This window comes from Rhodotorula graminis (assembly GCF_001329695.1).
Source record: "Rhodotorula graminis WP1 unplaced genomic scaffold RHOBAscaffold_10, whole genome shotgun sequence".
NCBI lineage: Eukaryota > Fungi > Basidiomycota > Microbotryomycetes > Sporidiobolales > Sporidiobolaceae > Rhodotorula > Rhodotorula graminis.
Window position 1 is genome coordinate 912,887 of NW_017264937.1, and position 20,164 is coordinate 933,050.

At 68.2% G+C, this 20,164-nt stretch overlaps 8 protein-coding genes across 8 annotated transcripts; 3 read left to right on the forward strand and 5 right to left on the reverse strand.

Moving 5' to 3' along the window:
* Positions 1–1,743: 1,743 nt before the first annotated feature.
* RHOBADRAFT_54966 (uncharacterized protein) lies at positions 1,744–2,583 on the reverse strand (the record flags this gene model as incomplete). The annotated part of the gene is made up of 2 exons (XM_018417586.1): positions 2,171–2,583; positions 1,744–2,098 (listed from the first exon to the last, which is right to left on the reverse strand). Coding segments are annotated over exons 1-2 (438 nt in total), but the record flags the coding sequence as incomplete, so codon positions are not given.
* A 227-nt stretch (positions 2,584–2,810) lies between these two features.
* RHOBADRAFT_54967 (uncharacterized protein) lies at positions 2,811–8,852 on the reverse strand (the record flags this gene model as incomplete). The annotated part of the gene is made up of 18 exons (XM_018417587.1): positions 2,811–3,185; positions 3,266–3,396; positions 3,479–3,620; positions 3,684–3,846; positions 3,913–4,037; positions 4,125–4,265; positions 4,336–4,399; positions 4,487–4,708; positions 4,789–4,922; positions 5,001–5,167; positions 5,280–5,495; positions 5,613–6,126; positions 6,192–6,851; positions 6,964–7,224; positions 7,398–8,045; positions 8,182–8,263; positions 8,372–8,551; positions 8,634–8,852. The coding sequence occupies 18 exons, from the start codon at positions 8,850–8,852 to the stop codon at positions 2,860–2,862; spliced, it is 4,395 nt and encodes a 1,464-aa protein (XP_018269834.1). The 3' UTR covers positions 2,811–2,859.
* Positions 8,853–8,977: 125 nt separating this feature from the next.
* Positions 8,978–9,423, forward strand: RHOBADRAFT_65399 (uncharacterized protein). Its single transcript, XM_018418698.1, has 3 exons — positions 8,978–9,047; positions 9,127–9,218; positions 9,333–9,423. Exons 1-3 carry the CDS (start codon positions 8,993–8,995, stop codon positions 9,357–9,359), a joined length of 174 nt encoding a protein of 57 aa, XP_018269835.1. The 5' UTR covers positions 8,978–8,992; the 3' UTR covers positions 9,360–9,423.
* A 522-nt stretch (positions 9,424–9,945) lies between these two features.
* Positions 9,946–12,343, forward strand: RHOBADRAFT_54969 (uncharacterized protein; the record flags this gene model as incomplete). Its single annotated transcript, XM_018417588.1, has 5 exons — positions 9,946–10,140; positions 10,257–10,328; positions 10,412–10,466; positions 10,548–10,822; positions 10,895–12,343. The coding sequence occupies 5 exons, from the start codon at positions 9,946–9,948 to the stop codon at positions 12,248–12,250; spliced, it is 1,953 nt and encodes a 650-aa protein (XP_018269836.1). The 3' UTR covers positions 12,251–12,343.
* Positions 12,344–12,617: 274 nt separating this feature from the next.
* On the reverse strand, positions 12,618–13,836 carry RHOBADRAFT_28948 (uncharacterized protein; the record flags this gene model as incomplete). The annotated part of the gene is made up of 6 exons (XM_018412844.1): positions 13,739–13,836; positions 13,610–13,629; positions 13,438–13,527; positions 13,219–13,362; positions 13,003–13,157; positions 12,618–12,884 (listed from the first exon to the last, which is right to left on the reverse strand). Coding segments are annotated over exons 1-6 (744 nt in total), but the record flags the coding sequence as incomplete, so codon positions are not given.
* Positions 13,837–13,919: 83 nt separating this feature from the next.
* On the reverse strand, positions 13,920–15,581 carry RHOBADRAFT_54971 (uncharacterized protein; the record flags this gene model as incomplete). Its single annotated transcript, XM_018417589.1, has 5 exons — positions 13,920–14,610; positions 14,678–14,932; positions 14,996–15,235; positions 15,297–15,484; positions 15,549–15,581. The coding sequence occupies 5 exons, from the start codon at positions 15,579–15,581 to the stop codon at positions 13,941–13,943; spliced, it is 1,386 nt and encodes a 461-aa protein (XP_018269838.1). The 3' UTR covers positions 13,920–13,940.
* A 1,237-nt stretch (positions 15,582–16,818) lies between these two features.
* On the reverse strand, positions 16,819–18,312 carry RHOBADRAFT_45751 (uncharacterized protein; the record flags this gene model as incomplete). Its single annotated transcript, XM_018414659.1, has 3 exons — positions 16,819–16,851; positions 16,915–18,142; positions 18,278–18,312. 3 exons carry the CDS (start codon positions 18,310–18,312, stop codon positions 16,819–16,821), a joined length of 1,296 nt encoding a protein of 431 aa, XP_018269839.1.
* Positions 18,313–18,528: 216 nt separating this feature from the next.
* RHOBADRAFT_38400 (uncharacterized protein) lies at positions 18,529–20,003 on the forward strand (the record flags this gene model as incomplete). Its single annotated transcript, XM_018413520.1, has 6 exons — positions 18,529–18,734; positions 18,840–18,994; positions 19,058–19,094; positions 19,157–19,314; positions 19,420–19,643; positions 19,755–20,003. 6 exons carry the CDS (start codon positions 18,529–18,531, stop codon positions 19,890–19,892), a joined length of 918 nt encoding a protein of 305 aa, XP_018269840.1. The 3' UTR covers positions 19,893–20,003.
* Positions 20,004–20,164: the final 161 nt, after the last annotated feature.

Sequence of the window (20,164 nt, forward strand, 5' to 3'; positions counted from 1 at the left end):
TCGCCGAACTGGGCGAGGAGCGAGACGGGCGCGAGCGCCGGCGACGAGGTCGGGGTGCCGTTGAGCGTCAGGGCGAGGACACCTTCCGAGTGAGAGAGGACCGCCGCCGCCTGGCCGTGGCCGACGAGCTGCGGGACAGACGCAAGGCGTCAGTCGACGGCACTTGGGAAGGTCGAGAGTCGGGAGAAAGAGAAAGGGGACGCACCTGCTCGAAGGCCTTGCGCGTGATGCACCTCGCCTTGAGCGCGAGTTGGCCCGACTGGTCGAACTGGACGAGGCGTGCCGCGGCGACGGCGTGGCGCACGTCGTGGAAGAAGAGGACGGCCTCGCCGTGGACGCGCAGGCGGGCGCTGTAGCAGCCACGGGCACTCAGGCCGGCGCAACGGGACTGCGAGGAGAGAGGTAGACAGTGTCAGGGCGTGCGCGTCGAGCACAAGGCCTCGCATCGACGAGGAAGAGGAGGCGAGACGCACCAGGAGCATGTCGCGCAGGTCCGTCTCGCTCAGGTCGCGCCTCAGGCCCTCGACGAGGACGTAGCGCGTCGCGACAGGAGCAGCGGTCGAATCGAACTGGCGCGGCGAGGGCGAGTCGACGAGGAGGGAAGACGAGGAAGAGGCGAAGCGGCCGACCTTGGTCGGCGTGCCCTCGTCGACTTGGCGACTCGACGGGCGGTCGATCGACAGGACGACGGGCTCGCGGTAGTGTAGCTTGAGGTCCTCGTCGGGCTTGGGGTTGCGAGGCGGCCACGTCCACGGCGACGGGGCCGCCATCGGCTTGACGCGGTCAGGCGTCCACGGCGAGCCGTGCTCGAACGCCGAGAAGCGCAACGGCGTCGCGGGGTCCGACGACGACTTGGCGAGCTGGTCAAAGCGGAAGACGGGCTTGAACGGCGGCTCGAGGCGGGTCGGGGTCGTGCCGGACGAGGACGAGCCGACGACCGGGTTGAAGCTGGGCGACTCGGGCGACAGGTTGGAGCGCTCGCTCGCGCCGGGCTTGACAGGTGTGCGGAACGGGTTGCCGTAGGCGGAGCTCGGTGCGACCGAGGGACGACCGACGTGCTGCGGGACCAAAGGCGAGGCCGACGGGGTGGACGGGCGAGGGCGGAACTCGGGGAAGACGTCGCGCTGCTGGCCCGGGTCCTGCGGGCTCCCTGTCGTGCCGAATAGGCGACCAAGAGTCAGTGCATGCGGCGAGGAGAGGAGGCTGAGGGGAGGGAGACGCACCCGAGCGAACCGAGTCGTCCTGGTCGTCGGGCGGCTGCAGCGCCTGGTCGTCACCGACGCTTGATGCGCTCGCGTCGACCCAGTCGAGCGTGACGGGAACGAGCAAAGGTGGCTCGTTGGCGGATGAGGGCGTGGTGGTTGAGGGAGGAGGCGAGCGAGGAGGCGAGGGCGAGGAGAAGACGTCGGGGACGGCGGGCGCGACGGGGCGGTCGCTCATGGCGAGCGTGCGCAAGGCGTGGGCGTGTGGGCGAGAGTACAGGTGGAGGAACGAAGGAGTGCGGTGTGGGAGGAGGGAGAGAGGGGAAGACAGAGGACGCGCTCGGTCGAGCCTCGTCGCGATGTCCCTCGCCCACGCGGTCCCGCCTCGTCCTCCGCGGCGCTGCGCCCGCGCCCTCGTCGACCAGAACATATGCGCACGATGCAGACGAGCGCGCACTGAACTGCTCGCGAGGCCGACGAGAAGAGGAAAGCTGACAAAGAGAGGCCGGTGTCGACTCGCTCGCCTCGCTCGACCCGACTCGACGGCGCACGGTCTCCCTTGCACTCCTCGCACGACCAGTTCCGCCCCGACAACGTATCTCGTGCCATCGTGCCCGCTCTGCTCGTCGAGCGACCGGCGTGCCGTCTCGCACCGTACTTGAGAGCCAGTCTTCGCTCCCGCACCCTCCTCGGCCGTCGACGAGCGCCGCGCTTCGAAAGCGATGACGCCTGCCGTCTCGTCGGCGAGCTCGACGAGAAAGGCGAGCTGGCGCAGGAGAGGTCGTACTGCCGGTTTGGGCGACGGCGCGGCGGTTCAGGCGGTGGGGCGGTTGTGGTCGGCGCGTCGTCGAGCGGGTGTCGGCAGGCCTTGGTGCCGCGTCGGCGTTTATCGTGTCCTGCAGTACATACAGTGTCAGACGATTGCTCTGCCACAGCGAGCGCGCCCATAGAGAGAGAAGGTAGCGCACCTGCTTCCGAGCCCAGTCGCGTGATCACCCGCTCACGACGGCGCACAGCCCTGCGCCTCGGCCTGCTGCGCCCGCACGAGCTCATCCCTCAGCTCCTCGTCCGACTTGAGCCGCTCGACCTTGGTCCACCACCTGCGCTGAATGAGGACAAGCCCGACATCTCGCCCGCGCGGGTCGCTGACGACCCTCCCCTCGCTGTCGAGCTCGAGCTCGAGCGCCGCGTCGAGGACGAGGTTGCCCTGCGGGTCGATGCACACGAACGTGCCGAGGAACTGGCGCGAGGTGTGGGCGACCGTGACGCGGTACAGCGAGCCGATGGTCGCCTCGAGGGCGGCGATGGCGGGCGTCGAGCGCGGCGTGGGCTTGAGCGAGGCGTAGTGAGGCAGTGGCGGGAGCTCGGCGAGCGTCTGCATCGTGCTTTGGCGCGGTGTGGGCCAGGCGCGAGGTTGTCGGGGGAAGAGGGGAGGAGGCGGTGCTCGGCCGCGACGAGGTCGAGTTGCGCTGTCGCTTGGCTCGCTGCTTTCGACTCGGCTACGCATGCGAAGCATTCACGAGGGAGAATACTGGATAAAGCGGCGATCTGGGACGAGAGCTGCGAGCACCCGGGCCTCGGACCTCCTCGACTCTGAGCTCTCGTGGAAGCTGTTGTACGTCGTCCTTGCACGAGCACGCATCAATCTACTGCGCCCTCACGCGCTCCTCTCGAGCATGCCCAGCCTCCACTTCTCCCTCGCCATCTTTGGCCGCGCGACCCTCTTGGTCTCGTGCTCGCCCTCGACCGCCCTCGGCCTCTGCTCCCACTCGGCGAGCCGCACCGGGTCGCCCGAATCGCGCACGCGCTGCTCCTCGGCGCCCTCGGCGGCCCAGGTCGACTCGAGCGGGTCCCACACGGTCGAGATGGCGCGGGCGAGGGTCGACTCGAGCGAGGCGAGGGACGAGTGCAGCTCGAGGGCGGCGGAGCGGTGAGGCGGGGAGCGAAGGGTGAGGAGGACGGGGAGGAGGGTCGCCGTCTCGGCTGCAGAGGATGCCATGGGTCAGGAAGTGTCTAGCTGCGGCGACGTGAGAGAGAGAAAAAGGAGGAAAGTCGGGACGCACTCTGAAGCTCGGCGAGCTTGACCTCGGCCGCCTTCTTCATCGAGTTGAGCAGGTACATCTCTTCGTAGACGGTGCCCTTCTTGCCCGCCACACGCTTGAGCGCCGCACGGCGACGCGAGCTCGCCGTCTTCCTGCGTGCGGAAAAGGCCGACGAGGCTGTCGGTCAGGGGACGTCCTGCGCGGGAGGAGATGAAGGGGGACGAGGCGACGCACGAGCTCCTCCGAGTACTGCTCGCGAGTGTCGTCGGGTTGACGGTGTAGCGAGTGAAGGCGGTTCCGGCGTCGGACATGCCGTCGGGCGCGAGCTCGACATTCTCGAGAGCCGCCGCCGGGTCGTCGATGCAGAAGTAGTAGTCTGCGCGAACGACGTCGTCAAGATACCGTCCTTGAGAAGATGGAGCAGGGAGGAGAGACGCACAGGGGTTCTCCTCGTATTTGGTCTTGAGCTCGCCCAGTCGCGAGATCTGCTTGTCGAGCTGCTCGTCCATCTCGGAAAAGTCGTCGAGCAGGCGCTGCTGCAGCTCGAGCGTACTCGACTTGACGCGCGAGGCGACGAGGTCGAGGCGGTCGTGCAGGGTTGCCTGTCGGGAAGGAAGGCTCACTGTCAGAGGACGGACGGGCGGCTGGAGGAGGAAGGGCAGACGCACAGTGCGGACTGCCTCGCTGTGCAGCGACCCCTCGCAGAGGTAGTAGACGGCACCATCGACGTCCTCGCCGTACTCGAGGAGGACCTGCGCCGCCTCGGCATGGCGCCTCTTGCCCGAGAGGCTTTCTGCAGCGGGGCCAGGAACGAGGTCAGGTCGACCCGCCCATCATGCACTGCCCAACAACCTGAAAGTGGTGAACGACGCCGACGCACCTGAAACATCTGCCGCGAGCTCCTTGACGGCGTCGTCGTCGACGATGCCCGAGGAGCGCGCGAGCGTGAAGAGCTCGCGCCACAAGTTGGCGCGTTGATAGGCGAGGAGCGCCTTTTCGGGCTCGTTGCCGAGCTGGAACACTGGGTCAAGGACGAGATCTCGTCAGGGTTCTGTGCGCGAGAGAAGACGAGAAAGAGGGAGAGGACGGACGGAGAGCGGCCTCGGGGTAGTTGGATTTGTCGAACAGGTCCTCGGCGTGCGCGCACAGGATGGTCTGCGAGGCGCAAGAGGCGCAATCTGAGTACTGGTACGCCTGTGACGGGTCGGTGATCCGATTCAGAGGCTCTCGTGCACAACGCACCTCGTGCTTGCTCGGCTCGGCCTCGTACACCTCGTGCGCGACCTCCCACAGCGCGTGCTTGGCGGCATACCGTACGGCGTCGTCAAAGTGCTCGTCGCCGGCTTGAGCGAGGTTGCGCAGGGCCGAGGCGTGTCGCCCCAGGTGGTCGTCGATCCGGTGGCGCTGCAAGGAAGGCGGGAGAGCGCGCAAGGCTCGGAGGAAGGGGAGGTACTCGCGCGGGTCCTACACGGCGAGAGGGCGGATGAGTCAATGACGGCCCTCGTAGATGAAGAGGAGGCCGATTCAGGGAGATGAGACCTCACCTTTTGCGACTGCTGAGCCACCATGAGGACGAGCGGGAAGTCGTACATGCCGAGCGCGAGATCGAACAGCTTGTTGGCGTCGCTCAGGAAGATGATGTACTTGACGGCGTCTTCTGCGCGCTCCGGGTCTTGGGCTGTACGTTGATCGACCGTGGCGACGTCAGGTGCTTGTCTCGAGGGAGGAGAGGGGCCGGAGAAGCAGGCCGACGTACCCTTGAGGCCGACAAGCACGTTGAGCGCGTCCTCGTACGCAGGCGGACGCTTGCGCACGTGCGCCGTGAGGATCGTGTTGGCCCAGTGGAACATGTCGCCGCGCTCCTGCAGGTCGTGACGAACGAGGTCGCAGATCCGGTTGACCTTGTTGCTCGCGTCGACAGGGCTGCGCACGGGCCGTCGAGCGTCAGTCCGGGACGACGCGGTGGGAGAGACGGTCGAGGCAGGAGGGAGGACGAGGTAGGAGAGGCGGAAAGAGGAAGAGAAGTTGAGCGCACCTCGCACTCGAGCGGGCAACGAGCGGGCGGTACATGGTCGCCGTGACGTCCTCGTCCTTGAGGCCGGTGAGGAACAGGTTGAGGAAGTCGACGTCGCGGACCTGCGACACAAAGTCGTGCAGGTTGGTGACGAATGCGGCCGGGTCGTGGTCGTGGAGCAGGTTGAGGTCGATGCGGTGGCGCCGGCACAGGAGGAAGGCGGCGCGGTAGCGGTGCCTGTAGATGGTAAGGTCTGTGTGAGCTCCTGGACGGGTCACACGAACGCGCCGCTCGGACCCAGGACGAGCCTGGCCCTGTGGCGCGTGCTGCAGATCGAGCGAGAGGCGGACGCACTGATCAAGAAGCGCCCTGACGACCCTGAGCACGAGCGGCCTCGGGCAGATCGTCTCGAGGTTGCCCCTCGGCATCTGCAGGACGAGCGATGTGGCGCTCGGCACGACGGCGACGATGCGGGACCCTCGCTCGACCGCGCGCTGGACGACGCCGGCCGCGCCCGGGGCGGCTGCACTCGCGCTTCCGCCGCCGTCGAGAGCGCGACGCGCGAACGACTCGCTGTGCTCGGTCGCCGAGAGCTGGGCGAGCGGGACGAACTTGGCCTCGTGCGAAAAGGTCGTGTAGATGAGGAACGTGTCGGTGAGGGCGAACGAGGATGCGTCGGACGCGATGAGGCGGGACGAGGCGTACAGCCGGCCCGAGGGTGCAAGGCCGACGAGGGACGGGATGCGGAAGGTCGAACTAGGGGAAGAAGGAGGGAGGAAGAGGTGCGAGATGTGCGGGCAGAACTCGGGCAACGGCGACAGGGTCGACGAGGGAACGGCAAAGTCGACATCGGTGCCGCTCGCTGACACTGTGTGCGTCGAGAGTCAGTGTCGCCGACCCGGCCGGGCTCAGGGCAGGGAAAGTCGGGCGCACCCTCGAGGATCTCGCCATCCTTCGTCTCGAGCACGAACGCGCCCTCGTCCTCTTGCTCCCCCTCACCCTCACTCTCCTCTGCTCCCTCGTCCCCGCTCGCCTCGTGCGACTTGGCCGCCGCGGCGACGAGCCTCCTCGCGCCCTCCTGCACGCGCTTGACGCCGCGCACGCCCCCCTCGCCAACGACAACGACCACCTCGCCCTCGCCGTCCTCGCCCAGCACAGCGACGACCGCCTCCTCCTTATCCACCTCAGCCGCATCGCCGCCGAGAGCGCGCACAGCGCACTGCCGCACGCCGCGCACCTCGGCCGGCAAGTCGACGGACCAGCGCAGCTGCGGCTCGGGGAGGCCGGCGCGCGCGTTGGCCTGCGCCGAGCCCGAGAGCGGAAGCGCCCAGGCGTAGAGCTCGACGCGTGCGGGGCGAGTGGGCGTCGAGGGATAGAGGGTGGCGAAAAGGAGAGGAGGGAAGGTGATCGAGGTCGAGGCGGTGACCGACGAGGGAGGGAGGGATGAGGACGAGGCGGTCGTGGTGGGAAGGGAAGGGGCGAAGGCGATGTGCGCCGGCGGGCGCGACGTCGACGCCGTGGGCGAGCCGAGCGTCATGGCGCACATCGGCGGCGGCACGTTCTGCAGCCGGAACGGCGTCAACTTGATGTCGGCTGTGGAGAGGAGCGAGTCAGTGCCTGCATGCCCTACTACGCGGACGAATCAGCGACGCAGAGGATGGGCCGCGCGGCCGAAGTGACGAGGGCAAGCGAGATGCAGACACACCTCCATCGACGACGGCGACCGTCCCGTCGTCCATCGGCGCCGCCCGCTCGCTCCTGTACGTGTCCCACGAAAGCTCGTACGCATGCGCGCCCCTCGGCGTCACGAGCGCGAGCGAGTGCGCCTTCTCGGGGTGCCACGCGAACCCGCGCGACTCGAGCGAGAGGTGCGGTGCGGCGGTTGCGGCGGACGAGGTCGAGGAAAGGAAGGGCGAGAGCGACAGCTTGAGGTACCAGTGGTAGTTGGAGCGGTGCCATAGCTGGACTGGACGGGCGGCGCGGCGAGGTCGAGGGAAGGGGGGCATCCGGGAGAGGTTCGACGTCAGTGACCTGGTCGGGCTTGGGCTCGAGCGCGAAGCCTGGTCGCGAGATACAGGTAGGATCGAAAGAGGGCCGCAGAGGCGAGAGAGGGAGGGGAACAGAGAAAGGAGGACGCACCGACATGCTCGACGATGCCCTGCTCGTCCTCGCGCTCGACCCACACGCCGAGCACGTCACTCCCGGCGCTCCACTCGAGCTCGCGCACTCTCGCCCTCCTCGCGCCCTCTCCCTCGCGCACGTCAAACTCGCCGCGGCGCAGCCCGTTGCGCTCAAAGAGGACGACGCGCACGTCCTCGCGCCCGGTCGCCTCGTCGACGACGCGCCGCTGCGTCGCCGCGATCAACTCGCCGCTCGGCATCCACGCGAGGGCGCCCTCGAGCCCGGGCACGGGCTCGCTCGTCGAACTCAGCTCGCCGACGCGGCTCACGATGCGGATCCGCCGCAAGTCGCGCGCACCTGCGCCGTCGCCGCCGCCGTGGTCGGCGGGCGTCGACTCGACGCTCGAGACGGCGAGCCACGCGCCGTCGCCGCGCCACCGGATGCGGACGCGGCCGTCGTCGGCGTGCGAGCGGAGCCAGGGGACGGCGAGCGGGTCGGCTTGCGCGGCGGCGGCGGCGGCCGTCTTGCCCATCGAGCCGTGGAACTGGGTCGTGCGGGTGCCCCAGCCGACCGAGACGGGGGCGTCGGCGCCGAATGAGGCGGTGTGGAGGGGCGCCTCGGAGAGGGGGTCGAAGGTGCGCGTGAGGAGGAGGAGCTGGAAGTCGCCTGTGGTTGTCGGGCGGGCGGGTGGATAGGTGGTAGGGCAGGAAGGTCGAGGAATGCAAGGAGGTCAGTGCGAGGTCTCGAGGCTGCTCACAATGGAGGGGAAGGAGGCGCTGAAGTAGAGAGAGAAAAGGCGTACCGGTGACGATGGCGACGAGCTCCTCGTCCGGGCTCCACTCGGCGGCTGCGATGCCCGAGTCGAACGTGCCGACGTTCTCGCGCTACACGAGGGGGACAAAGGCAGGGCGAGGGAGGCAAGGGAGGCAGCGTCAGTGCGAGTTGCCGAGGCAGGCTCAGGCCTCGAGCCGGCAGAAAACCGACGAGCTCACCCTCACTGGTCCCGCCCCGCCGTCGAGGAAGACCTGCTCGACTTCGCCGTTGGCGAGCACGAGCGCGAGCGCGTCGTCGTCTGCGAGGTACTTGAACGAGACGACGAACGGGTGCGCCGGGTCGAGCGCGCGCGTGGGTGGGCTTGGCGGCGACGAGAACGAGGTGAGGAGGGTTGCGGGCTGTGTGAGGACGAGTCGATTCGAGTGGGTCAGTGGCAGGCTCGAGCGAGACGGTCGAGAGAAGGAGGAGGAGGGAGCGCACCTGGGAGCGGTCTGCGAGGCGGTGCACCTCGACGAGAGCCTCGCCGTCGGGGCCATCGGGGCGGGCGACGGCGACGGCGTAGGTGATATCGGAGGCCGGGTCGACAGCGGTAGCAGCGAGGACGGCGGGCGGTGCGGTCGAGGTCGAGCTTGCGGTCGACGAGGTCGAGGAGGAGGAGAGGGGCGCAAAGGTCGCGGCGAGGACGGTGAGGGAGCGCATGGCGGCTGTAGGGCACTGCTTGAGGTGCTGGCGGTGCGCGTCTCGCTCGGCTGGGCCCGAGGACGAGGTGGTCGAGGGCAAGAGGGCTTCATCGCTCGGCGCCTCGTCGCTCTCGTCCTCCCACACCTCGACGCAACAAGATGGCCGGCGCAGCACACGCACGCCCCGCAGGAGGCTTCCACCCTCACCTCCCCGGTGAGCCCAGCTCCCCTCCTCTCCCCCTCGCCCTCCGTCCTCCTCCGCTCTCATCGCTGACCCGTCTCGCACTCGCCAGGCCTCGGGTACCGCCTCGGCGCAAAGATGCTCGGCGCCAGCATGTGGTTCTTCATCTTCTACCGCGCACGGCAAGACGGCGCCGTCCTCCTCGTGCGTTCCCCCCTCCCTCGTTGTCGCGCTCCCCTCCTGGCTCGACCTCGGCTCGGCTCGAGCACGGCTGACCGCGACCATTGCCCCCTACCTCCCCTGCTACGCATCTCGCAGGGCATGAAGCACCCGTGGGACCACTAGCCTGCGTGCGCGCTCGCTGGACCGGGTGTCGGACGTCGCAATGGACTCGTCGTGTTTCTCTCTCTCTTGCGAGCGTCGATGGCGCGTGTGTCGATGCCGCTTGAGCAACGCGCACCGGAGGGCGCGTCCCGTGCGAGCAGCAGAGGCCAGCGAGAGCGAGCTTGACCACGCGAGCCGAGTCGAGGGGCCCGCCTCCAGCTGCGCCTGCTTTACTCTCGCCGGAACAAGTGACCCTCGCGAGAGACTGAGGCTCGTAGAAAGCGCTGTGCCCGACTCGGCGGCGTGACCGCGGTGGACAGTTGAAAACGGCACGATTGGCTGTGGCGCGCGCGTGAGCCGCGCTTGAGATCGCTTCAGTCTCGCCGAACGCGGACAGTTGCGGATTCTGACAGTCTAGCTCGCTCCGCCTCGCTTGCTCGACAGCTTGCTCTCTGCCGGCTCACGACAGCACGCGCACGTCCACCTCGACTGCCACCCCCATCGCCGCCCCTCTAGCGCAGCTCGATTTCCGGCATCTCGTCGACGCCGCCGCCGCTCGCCAACATCCGCCTGACCGCCTCGACTTCGACAACCACCCGCGCCCAGCATGATCTCGTCCCTCCCGCCAGACCACCCACCGATCCCGACCACGTCGTCCCAGTCGTTCCCGACCGTGCCGCCCCCGGCGTGCCCGATGAGCCTCCTCGCGCAGAGTCGCCCGAGCCGCACCCCGGACGAGGCCGGACACCCGTACGCCGGCGAGGTCTTTACCCTCGGCACCCGCAACTCGAAACTCGCCATGGTGCGTCCGCGCGCTCACTCGTTTCCGCGGCGTCGGCGAGCGACCAAGGTCGCTCAAGCGCCGTGGTGTAGTCGACGTCGCGGCGCACTGACTCTCTTCTACGCACATGCGCACAGGTCCAGACCGAGATTGTCCGCCGCGAGCTCGAGCAGCGGTGGCCTGGGTGCGAGATCCGCATCTTTGGCATGGTGCGTCCCGCTCACTCCCACGTCTACCTCGTGGACGCCAGATCACGGACGCGAACTGACTGGGCAGCCGGCGACGCGCACAGACGACGCTTGGTGACAACGTGCAGACGCAGCCGCTGTACACGTTCGGCGGCAAGGGTGAGTTGACCTTCCCTCCCTCCTCCTCCCTCGTGTCCGCCCGGACCTCCTGCTCACTCGTGCCCGCCCGCCCGTCCGCAGCCCTGTGGACCAAGGAGCTCGAGGTCGCCCTCCTGAACCACCAGGTCGATGCCATCGTGCACTCGCTCAAGGACGTCCCGACCGAATTCCCGCCCGGGTGTGAGCTCGGCGCCGTCCTCGAGCGCGAAGACCCGAGCGACGCCCTCGTCGTCAAGGAGGGTCTCCCGTACACGTCGCTCGCCGAGATGCCCGAGGGCAGCATCATCGGCACGAGCTCGGTGCGCCGCGTCGCTCAGCTGCGCCGCAAGTTCCCGGGCCTGCGCTTCGCCGACGTCGTGCGTCCTCTCTCTCCCTCTCTCCCTCCTTCTCTCGTACCCCGTCTCTGACCCCGGCAGCGACCATGACAGCGCGGCAACCTCGGCACTCGCCTCAAGAAGCTCGACGACCCGGCATCGTCGTACACGGCCCTCATCCTCGCCTCGGCCGGCCTCATCCGCCTCAACCTCGGCCATCGCATCACGGCGCCCGTCACGTCCCCCTCGCTGTACCACGCCGTCGGGCAGGGCGCGATCGGGATCGAGGTGCGCGAGGGCGACGCGCGCTCGTCCGACATCATCGGCAGCCTCGAGTGCTGGAAGACGAGCTGGACGACGCGCGCCGAGCGCATGATGCTCCACGTCCTCGAGGGCGGGTGCTCGGTCCCCGTCGGGTGCGAGACGACCCTCACCGAGGTCTTTGTCCGCGGCGGCGAGGGCGACACGCCGCCGCCCGACGACGCCGTCCTGTCCATGTCGCCGACGAGCACGACGAGCGGCGGCAAGTTCAAGCCCGACACGCACGGCCTGAGCGTCACGCGCGACCCGGCCGCGCCGCCCAACCCGGTCAGCCCCGAGATGGTCATCGACGCCCCGCCGCTGTCCATGTCGCCCCGCAGCGCCGCGTTCGCGCTCCCACCGCCCTCGTCCGCCACGGCCCAGGCCGCCGCGTCGTACCGCATCGCCGAGCCGGACGACACGACGGGCATTCCCGACGGGCACCCGGCCGTCAACCCGGCGCACGTGTGCCCCGTCACGGGCCGCATGCTCCCCGGCGCCAAGCCCCTCTCGCCGCCGTCCGCCGGCGCGCCACACCTCGCCGGCGGCTCGCCCTTGTCGCCCGTGTCGCCCATCGGCGCCGCGCAGCCGCAGCGCGCCGAGGACATGGTGATCCCGCCGCTGCACGCGTGCACGCACCGCCCGGGTCGCACGCCGCACTGCCCCGGCGCCGCCGCCGACGACGAGCTCACGCACCACGCGACGCTCACCCTCACGGGCACCATCACGTCGCTCAGCGGCACGCACGCCGTCATGTGCACCCTGTCGCGCCGCGTCCACTCGCGCGACGACGCAGAGCAGCTCGGCGCCGACGTCGCGCGCGAGCTCGTCGAGGGCGGCGGGCGCGAGATCTTGACCGAGCTTGGGCGCCACGTCAAGGAGGTTGGCGGTGGCGACGAGGCGCACGACGGCAAGGAGATCCCGGTCGAGGCGCCCGGCGCGCTCCCGAGTCCGGGTCAGAGCCCGCTCGGCGCGCCCACGGCCGCACCTGTCGCCATCCCGCTCACCAACGGGCACTCGAACAGCAACGGCAGCGCCGTCGCGCTCTCGCCGACGTCGCCCTCGGCGGCGGCAGCGCTGAGCAAGAGCCCGGCCAAGAGCCCGCACTCGCTCCGGACCGTGTTCAGGGGCGACGGCGGCGAGAAGTGCCCGCGGCCGGCAGGCTGGTAGACGGAGGAGCGTAGACGAGCGAGGGCAGACGCGGCCGCAGCTTTGCTAGACGAGCGTCGCGCTGTAACGACGAGAAGCACTTGCTCCACTCTCTCTCTCGGTCCGGCTCGAGAGCGCGAGGAAGCTTTCGCAAAGTTGCACGACGAAGCTACTCGTCGCCGCTCCCACCTCCATCGTCGCCACCACCCTCGCCTGCTTCGCCGCCACCTGCGCCACCTCCCGCCGTGCCCTTCTTCCTCCGCTTGCGCTTCTTCCTCGCCTCGCCGTCCCCTCTCGTCGGCATGCTCGCCACCTTGCTCTCCTCATCCCGCTTCCTCTTGCCCTCCCGCTCGGCCTCGCGATCGACCCCGTCGTGCTCCTCGCCGTCCCGGCCGCGCTTCTTCGGCGGCCGCCCGCCGGCCTCGCCGCCGCCAGGCGCAGCGCCCTTCTTCTTGCTGCGCACGCTGAGCGGGTTCGGGCCTTTCGGGCCCTTGGGCTTGCGCGGCTTTTTCGGCGCGGCGTCGGGCGCGGGCGCGTCGGCGGCGGCAGTGGCGGTCGAGGTCGAGGTCGAGGGTTCGGGTGCGGAGGAGGTGATGGGCTTGCCCGTGATGACGGCGAGCTCTTGCGCCGAGACGTGCAGCTTGGCCGTCTCCATCTGTGCGCGTGGGAGGAAAGGTGGATCAGTGAATGAGCCGCTGCCCTGGGACAAGGCGGACAAGGCGAGAAGGCAGCTCCTCGCCTCGCTCGCCGACGACAAGAAGGCGGTGACGCACCTGGTGCTTCTTGGCGAGCGTCTGGTCCGACGGCGCCTCGAGGAGGAGCACGCTCCGGGCGATGTAGATGATGGGCGAGCCGGGCACCTTGCGCAGGGCTTGTCGGAGCGCGAGCGACTGGGTCGCAAAGACGTAGCGGTTGTGATTGTCCGAGCCTGTGTAGGGGAGCACGCGTGAGCTCGTGCCGTCGAGGTGGAGAGGGAGAGGAGGACGCACCGGCCATGGCGGTCAAGCACTCGTCCTCGGGCCGGGCCTTGAGGTGGTTGCACATGCGGCGCTCAAAGCCCTTGGCGACGTCGACGACGTCCTGCGCCTCCTCGCCCAGGTTGTACAGCGCCTGCATGCAGCACTGGGTGATCACTGTGCGCGAGGAGGGCAATGCGAGAGAGGTCAGAGAAATCCGCAGAGAAGGAGGGGGAGGGAAAGAGGACGCACTGGGCTTGACGACACCTTGAAGGACGTCGTGCAGCCTCGACATGAGCTCAAACTTCTGCTTGACGCTCGACTGGACAAATGCGGCATCCACTGCGCGGGGAGGTAGCGACCAGGTCAGCTCGCTCGAAGGCGGCGAGGAGGAGGCCGAGAGAGGGGAGAAGAGGGGACGCACTGAGGAGCTGGTACGGCTCACTGTGGGCGCAGAGGCACGTCAGCTGTGCGCTCGAGGCACGCAGAGACGCACACGGGCGTGGGAAGCCCGCTCGCCGTCGAGGGAGATGAAGGCGGACGAGGGACGCACCGGAACCCGAACGCGCTCTGGTAGAGCTGCATGACCTTGCGGGCGCCCTTGGTACGTTTCTGACGCATGGCAGCTAGTCGTTCGCAGCAGGCGAGGTGAGGTGAGGGCGAGAGCGGCCGTCGACCTCTGGCCCGAGCTGCTCTCGAGGCGAGGCGCTGCTCTCCCAAAAGTCCGCGGACGCCGGTCGACGAGCAGCTGCATTTCACACGCCGGCTCCAACGTCATCGGGCACGTACCCAAGCCCCTCATTCTCGCTCCACTCCTCCAAGATGGCCCTCGCCCACGCCACCTGGTGCCCTAGCGTGCCCCTCCCCAGCTCGGCCGGCCACGCGAACCGCCACGGCCGCGCCGGGACGACAAAGCTCGTCAGGCTCGTCTGCTCCTCGGGGCGCGTGCACAGCGCCCACGTGCGCGGGAACGACGTCGAGAGGACGGCCGGCGACAGGAGCGCGCACGAGTCGTCGTACAGGCGCTGGTGCCGGAACAGGTCGGGCGACGCGCGCAGGAACGACCGCAGGAAGTCGTCGTACGCCTTGGTGGACGTGGGCGTTGACGAGGACGACGAGGAAGTGCTGGCGAGGGCGGCCGATGCGGGTGCGGGCGAGGGAACGGCGGCGGGCGACTCGGTCGCGCCGGACGAGGGAGAGGCGGCAGGTGCGTCGGCGGGAGGAGCAGTCGGCGGCGGTGGCGGCGGTGGCGGGCCGGGAGGTGGAGGTGGTCGACCAGGTGGAGGGGGAGGAGGTGGAGGAGGGCGCGCGCTCGGGGCGGCGGTCGACGACGAGTGGGCCTTGGTGAGCTGCGTCCCGGTAAAGTTGAGCGCCTTCTGCTCGTGCATCGACGTCGTGTAGACGGCGATCGCCTCCATCCGAGCGCTGTAGACTCGAGCGTTAGTAGGAGTAGAAAGAGGGGGAGGAAGGCGTTGGGCGAGAGGGGACGCACCACATGCCCACGACGACGGCGACGTTCTCGCGCTCGGCCATCTTGCGCACGAACGCGATCAGGCCAAACATGCTGCCCCACTGCTGGACGTTGCACGCCCGACTCGCCGCATCGTCGCACCAGAAGCTGAAGACGTAGAGCAGGATCGAGTCGACGTGGTGGGCGAGGGCGCGCAGGACGTCCTTGCGCCCGGGCGACGAGGCACGGCCGATGGCGTCGCCGGCGTGCTTGAGCTTGCGACCGTGGTCGCGGCACCTGCAGGTTATAGGCGAGTCAGTGCGTGCGCGGGAGGGGTCGCAGGGACAAGAAGGGACGGACTGCGCGGCGAGTTTCCGCAACCGGTCCTTGGGCCAGTCCTTCCTCCACTCTGCCTCGCGGTCGACTCGCGAGATCGACGACGAGCCGAGGACCGGCGAGCCCTTGACGACGGGGAGCTTGGCGGCGGCGAGCGCGGGCGAGTCGCGCAGGTCGGACGGCGGAGGGGGAGGTGGTGCAGGAGGACCGCGAGATGAAGGTGCAGGAGGAGGCGGTGGAGGAGGCGCAGCGGGTCGTGGTCGTCTGTGGATCACGCAAGAGTCAGTAGCGCGCCTCGCCGTGACTCGAGAAGGGAGGGACGCACTTGCTGGCCGCGGCGGGAGGGGGCTGCTCGACAGGTGCGGCTCCTTCGAGCCCGAGGCCGACGGCCGGGGTTGCCGAGTCGCCGCTCGGCTCGCGCTTGCGCTTGAGCGTGCCAGCCTCGGCGGCGAGTGCAGAGGGAGGGAGCGACGGGAGGTCGGGCGAGAGGAGGGGAGGGACCGCGCGAAGGACCTGCATGGGTGCGACAAGCGGGTCAGCACTGCTGCGCTGGGTGTGCGAGAGATATTGAGCTCACTGCGAGGCACTCTTGATCTCGCGCGCTGAGCATGGTGGGCGCCAGGACGAGAGAGACGAGGACGAGGTGGGGGTCGCCTCCCTCCCGCTCTCCAGCTCGCTCTCATGCCCTGCTGCACTCGAGCACTGGCTAGACTTGCTCCAAGTCCTGCTCAGGGCCTGCACCTCGGTCTGCACGCGCCCGCGCTACGCCTTCGGGACGCTGTCGCCCTCATCGTCCGTCCGTCGTTAGCTCGTCGTGCGCGGCGACGGCAGCCTCGAGCGCGACAGTCTGCCCTGCAGACCTCTAGAACAGCTTCAGAGGCCCTATCGCGTGCTTTGTCGCGCTCGAAATCCCAGTGCAGGCGCGTCCGCACCCCTTCTCCTTCTCCCTCCGTCTACTTGCCGGACTCGGGCGGCGCGATGACTCGCGACACGCTCACAAGGCCCTGCGCGGCTCCATCCACCGACTGCAGACCCGACTGCGACGACCCGGCTTCTTCTCTCGGCTCGCACGCTCGGCCACGCGATCCTTCCTCGTCGTCGTCGTCGCAAACCCGCCTTTCGTCGACTCGGCCCTGCCCTGCACGCCCTCTACATTGCCGTCCTGTCTCGACGACCCGACGAGCTCCCTCTCTCGCCTCCTCGACGCTCTCTTTGCGCCGAGCGCCCGCCGCTTGCGGCTTCGACCTTCTCCATGTTCTTCTCCTCCTCGCGCGAGCGCGCACGGCGCAGCGCGTGTGGCAGCGGTCGATTCTCGGCGCCGTGAGGCTAGCAGGGAGGGCGAAGGGGGCTGGGGCGGCGGAAGAGGAGCACGGGCGAGGTGCAGAGGGACGTGGAGCCGGCGAACGAGAATCGAGGATGAGGAGGGGACTGCGCTCGAAGCCGTAGAGCGGACGCTGCACTACATCTTTTTTTTTTTCTCTGTCTCTCTCGTTTTCTGCGGGAGCGCCGTCTGAGAAAGGAGAAACGCACAGACGAGAAAGAGGGAGAGACGGTCGCTCGCTCGAGGAAAGCGGCTCGGCTCGCTTTCTCGCCCGGTCTCTCTCTCAGCTTTGCTTTGTGCGAGTCGCAAAACGCTCGCACCGTTGCAGGCGATAGGAGATACGTGCAAGATGGGCAAAGAGTAGGAGAGAAAGCTCAGATAGGGAGAGGGATACGACAGGTGGAGAGGCAGGCGATGGTGGAGGCGAGTTGGCGAGGGAAAGAGGTTGAGCCTGCAAGTGCAGGGGGTCAGTATAGACTGTACGAGTGGAGCAGAAAGGACACAAACACGCACGAGGTTGACCGGGTCACTCGATGTCGTCAAGCGGCCCGACGACGTTCTGCGTGGTCGAGCGCGAGTCAGGTTCTGAGGCTCAGAGTGACAGTGAACTGCAGAAGCGCACCTCGGGGAGGATGGACCAGGTCTGGACGTGGTCGGGCCCTGTGCGGCGGTACATGCGGACGAGGCGAGCCGTCCAGTCGCGCCGGACCTTCAGGGACAGCTTGAGGCAGACGTCGGGGGGTGGCCACTGATGGCGAGGTATCCCGGGCAGGCCGACGTTGTCCGTGAAGAAGACGCCACCGCCGATGCGGTAGGTCTTGATGCGCGGCGGCATTTGGGCGAGGAGGTGGCTGAGCGGGACGGGCGACGGGACGGGCGGGCTGTCGCTGCTCAAGTCGCGCGCGGGCGCGGGATTGATGCGGACCGTCCCGAGCTCAGGGAGAGACGCGATGGCCTCGGCAAAGAGCGCGATGTGGGCCGTGACGGGGCGGAAGTTGGGCGACCACGGGGCGCAGGAGAGGGAGATGAACCGCAGACGGCGGAACGCGCCGATCCAGTTGAGCTGCTCCGCCTCTTGCAGGGACACCTTCAGCGCGAGGCTGTGCAGCCGCTCGGGTTCGAGGAGCTGCGCGAAGAAGCTGCTGGCAAGGACGCTCGAGCTTGTCGCGCGCTTGACGACGTGCTCGAAGGTGAAGCGCGTGATGCGAAGGCGAATCGCGATCGGCGCCGGCTGAGCGACACTGCGGCGTGCAGACAACCCGCGGTCGGTCTCGATGATGACGCCGAGGATCTTGAGCCGGACGAAGTGGGCGAGACCTTGCCGGAGCTCAAACAGGAGCGCGTCGTTGCTGTAGTCGACGAGGAGGCTGAGCTCTGAGAGCGTAGCCGCCATGACCGACGACGTGACCTGCGCCCACAGATCATGGTCGCCGACAGGACAGACGAAGAAGAGCTTGTCGAGGCGGCCCGAGCACGTCTTGATGAGCTCGACGACGTCGACGGTTTGACGGCGGTGGTCGCCCGGAGCCGTCCTTGTGGGGCAGTGCTCGCCTGGCTGGAACAATAGCTCGCGGATCTCGCGGGCGAGGGCAGGCTGCTCGAAGAGGAACTTGACGAGCTTGTCCTCGACGTCCCAGAAGCAGGTCACCCGCGACCAGGCGATCCGGCGGCCGCCGGTCAACCACGCCGGGCTGACGCGCTTCATGCGGTCGCCGAGCATGCGCTGGTCTGCCTCGGCCTCGAGAGGTGCATCGCGGCTCAACGGGTGGACAATGTTCTCGAGGTGCTCGAGGATGAGGTTGAAGATCTCCTGCGGGAAGATGGGAGGACCCGTGATGTCGTGGGCGCGGCTGCAAGGGAGTGCCTGGTCAGAGAGTGGCCGGTCCAGGAGGCTGGCGGGCGCAGAAGACGCACCTGGTTGCCGGGACAGAGGCAGACCGACGATGGAGGTGGGCCAACGATGCCATCTGGTGCTCGATGAAAACGCGATGAAGAGCTTGACGACCGCGACAGGGTTCATGCACAGGGTCGAAAGAGTGGCTAGCGCGCACTCGGCTCTGCTCTCAGCGGTGAGAGCGAGGTGGGTCGAGCGAGAAGAACGAGGTTGGACGATGAGCCGAGGGCTGGCTCCCCACCTCTCAGCCGCTCTCGCGCTGTGGGACTGGCTCCCCGAGTGCCCTTGCTCTACCGCTTGAGCTCCTCCTCCGCCCGGCGGCCAGCTCCGAGCGACGCGACAATGCCGTCTCCTCGCTCCCCGCCGTCTCGCCTCCTGTTCGCCGTCGAGTCGCACAAGGGCGCGGTCCATACGGCCGTGTACAATACGGGCAGCTCGTACATCCTCACCGGAGGTGCCGACCGTCAAGTTCGGCTCACCAACGCAAAGACGGGCGCCGAGATCAAGTCGTACGGCGGCCACGGCTACGAGGTTCTCGGGCTCGCTTGGTGCGTCCGGCTCTCTCGTTCCTGTCGTCGAGCTCGTCAAACGAACCGATGCGGGTGTCCCTGGAGGTGCACGGACCCGAACCCGCTGACCTCGTCGTCCTACAGCACCCACGACAACACTCGGTTCGCGTCGTGCGGCGGCGACCGCAGCGTCTTCCTCTGGGACGTCACGTCGGGCGACATCCTTCGTCGTCTTAGCGGTCACGTCGGCAAGGTCAACGCCGTCGCGTGGAACCGAGATGCGAGCGTCCTCGCCAGTGGTCCGTCCCACCCCTCCCTCGGAGCCCGACGACCTCGACTGACCACTCTTTTTCGCCGTGCAGGCTCGTTCGACACGACGGTTCGACTGTACGACATCAAGTGCGTCGATTCGTCCGCTCGAGCCCTGTCAGAGGCCCCCTTCTGACGCACGACCTTTGCAGGTCGCAGAACCGCGCGCCGCTTCAAGTGCTCGACGAGGCGCGCGACTCGATCACGAGCGTCCTCATCCGCGACCACCTCGTCATCTCGGGATGCGTCGACGGGTTCGCGCGCACCTACGACCTGCGCATGGGCCAGCTGCAGGCGGACTTCTTCGATCGTGCGTCGACCCATCCTCTCTCTCGTCCTCCAAGGTCCGGGCCTCGCCCTTGACGCCGACGAGATCGTCCCCCGGACTGGTCCTGACGTGCCCTCGTTCCCGCAGAGCCCGTCACCTCCCTCTCGCTCACGACCGACTCGTCCCTCCTCCTCGTCTCGACACTCGACAGCACGCACCGGCTCCTCGACCTGTCGAACGGCACCGTCGTCCAGTCGTTCACCGGGCACAAGAACACGAGCTATCGGTCGCAGAGCTGCATCGGCGCGAGGGAGGAGACGGTGTTTTGCGGCGACGAGGACGGCAAGGTCTGGGGGTGGGACCTCGAGTCGGTCCGTCGCGCTCCTTTCCTCCTCGCCTCCTTCCACGAGCGACCCACTCGGTGATGCGCCTTTGCGCCCATCAACCCGTCGTGCAGCACTGACCTGACCACTCGCGCGCAGGGCAACCCTCTCGCTCGAGCGTCGTTCCAGGCGCACGACAAGCCGATCCTGTGGACGGCGCATCACCCCAAGGAGCAGCAGCTCGTCACGGCGAGCTCGGACGGTACGGTCAAGGTGTGGGGCGCGGCGCCTGCCTGAGCTGGGTGGGTCGAAGCATGGACGAGAGCTGCGACGCGACGAGGAAGAGTGAGCGAGGGACCCAAAGTGGCGCACAAAGAGTAGCTGTTGTTGTACTTCCTTCTCGATATCTCTGCCGGCAGCGGCCTCGCGGGTGAGAGCGTTCGGTGGCTCCCCGACGACGAGAAGGCTTGTGAGCTCGTGAGCAGGACGAAGGACGAGGCAATGCGAGCGGCAGTGTCGGCGCAGAGACCCTGCTCTCCTTCTTCTCCTCACAGTGCAAGTGAGGGACG

What these genes read in the sequence shown, in the direction of transcription:
- RHOBADRAFT_65399 (XM_018418698.1), top strand. Translation starts at nt 8,993, where the DNA reads ATGGCCGGCGCAGCACACGCACGCCCCGCAGGAGGCTTCCACCCTCAC. An exon ending in CTTCCACCCTCACCTCCCCG is followed by an intron (nt 9,048 to 9,126) that starts GTGAGCCCAGCT and finishes CGCACTCGCCAG; the next exon opens with GCCTCGGGTACCGCCTCGGC. An exon ending in AAGACGGCGCCGTCCTCCTC is followed by an intron (nt 9,219 to 9,332) that starts GTGCGTTCCCCC and finishes CGCATCTCGCAG; the next exon opens with GGCATGAAGCACCCGTGGGA.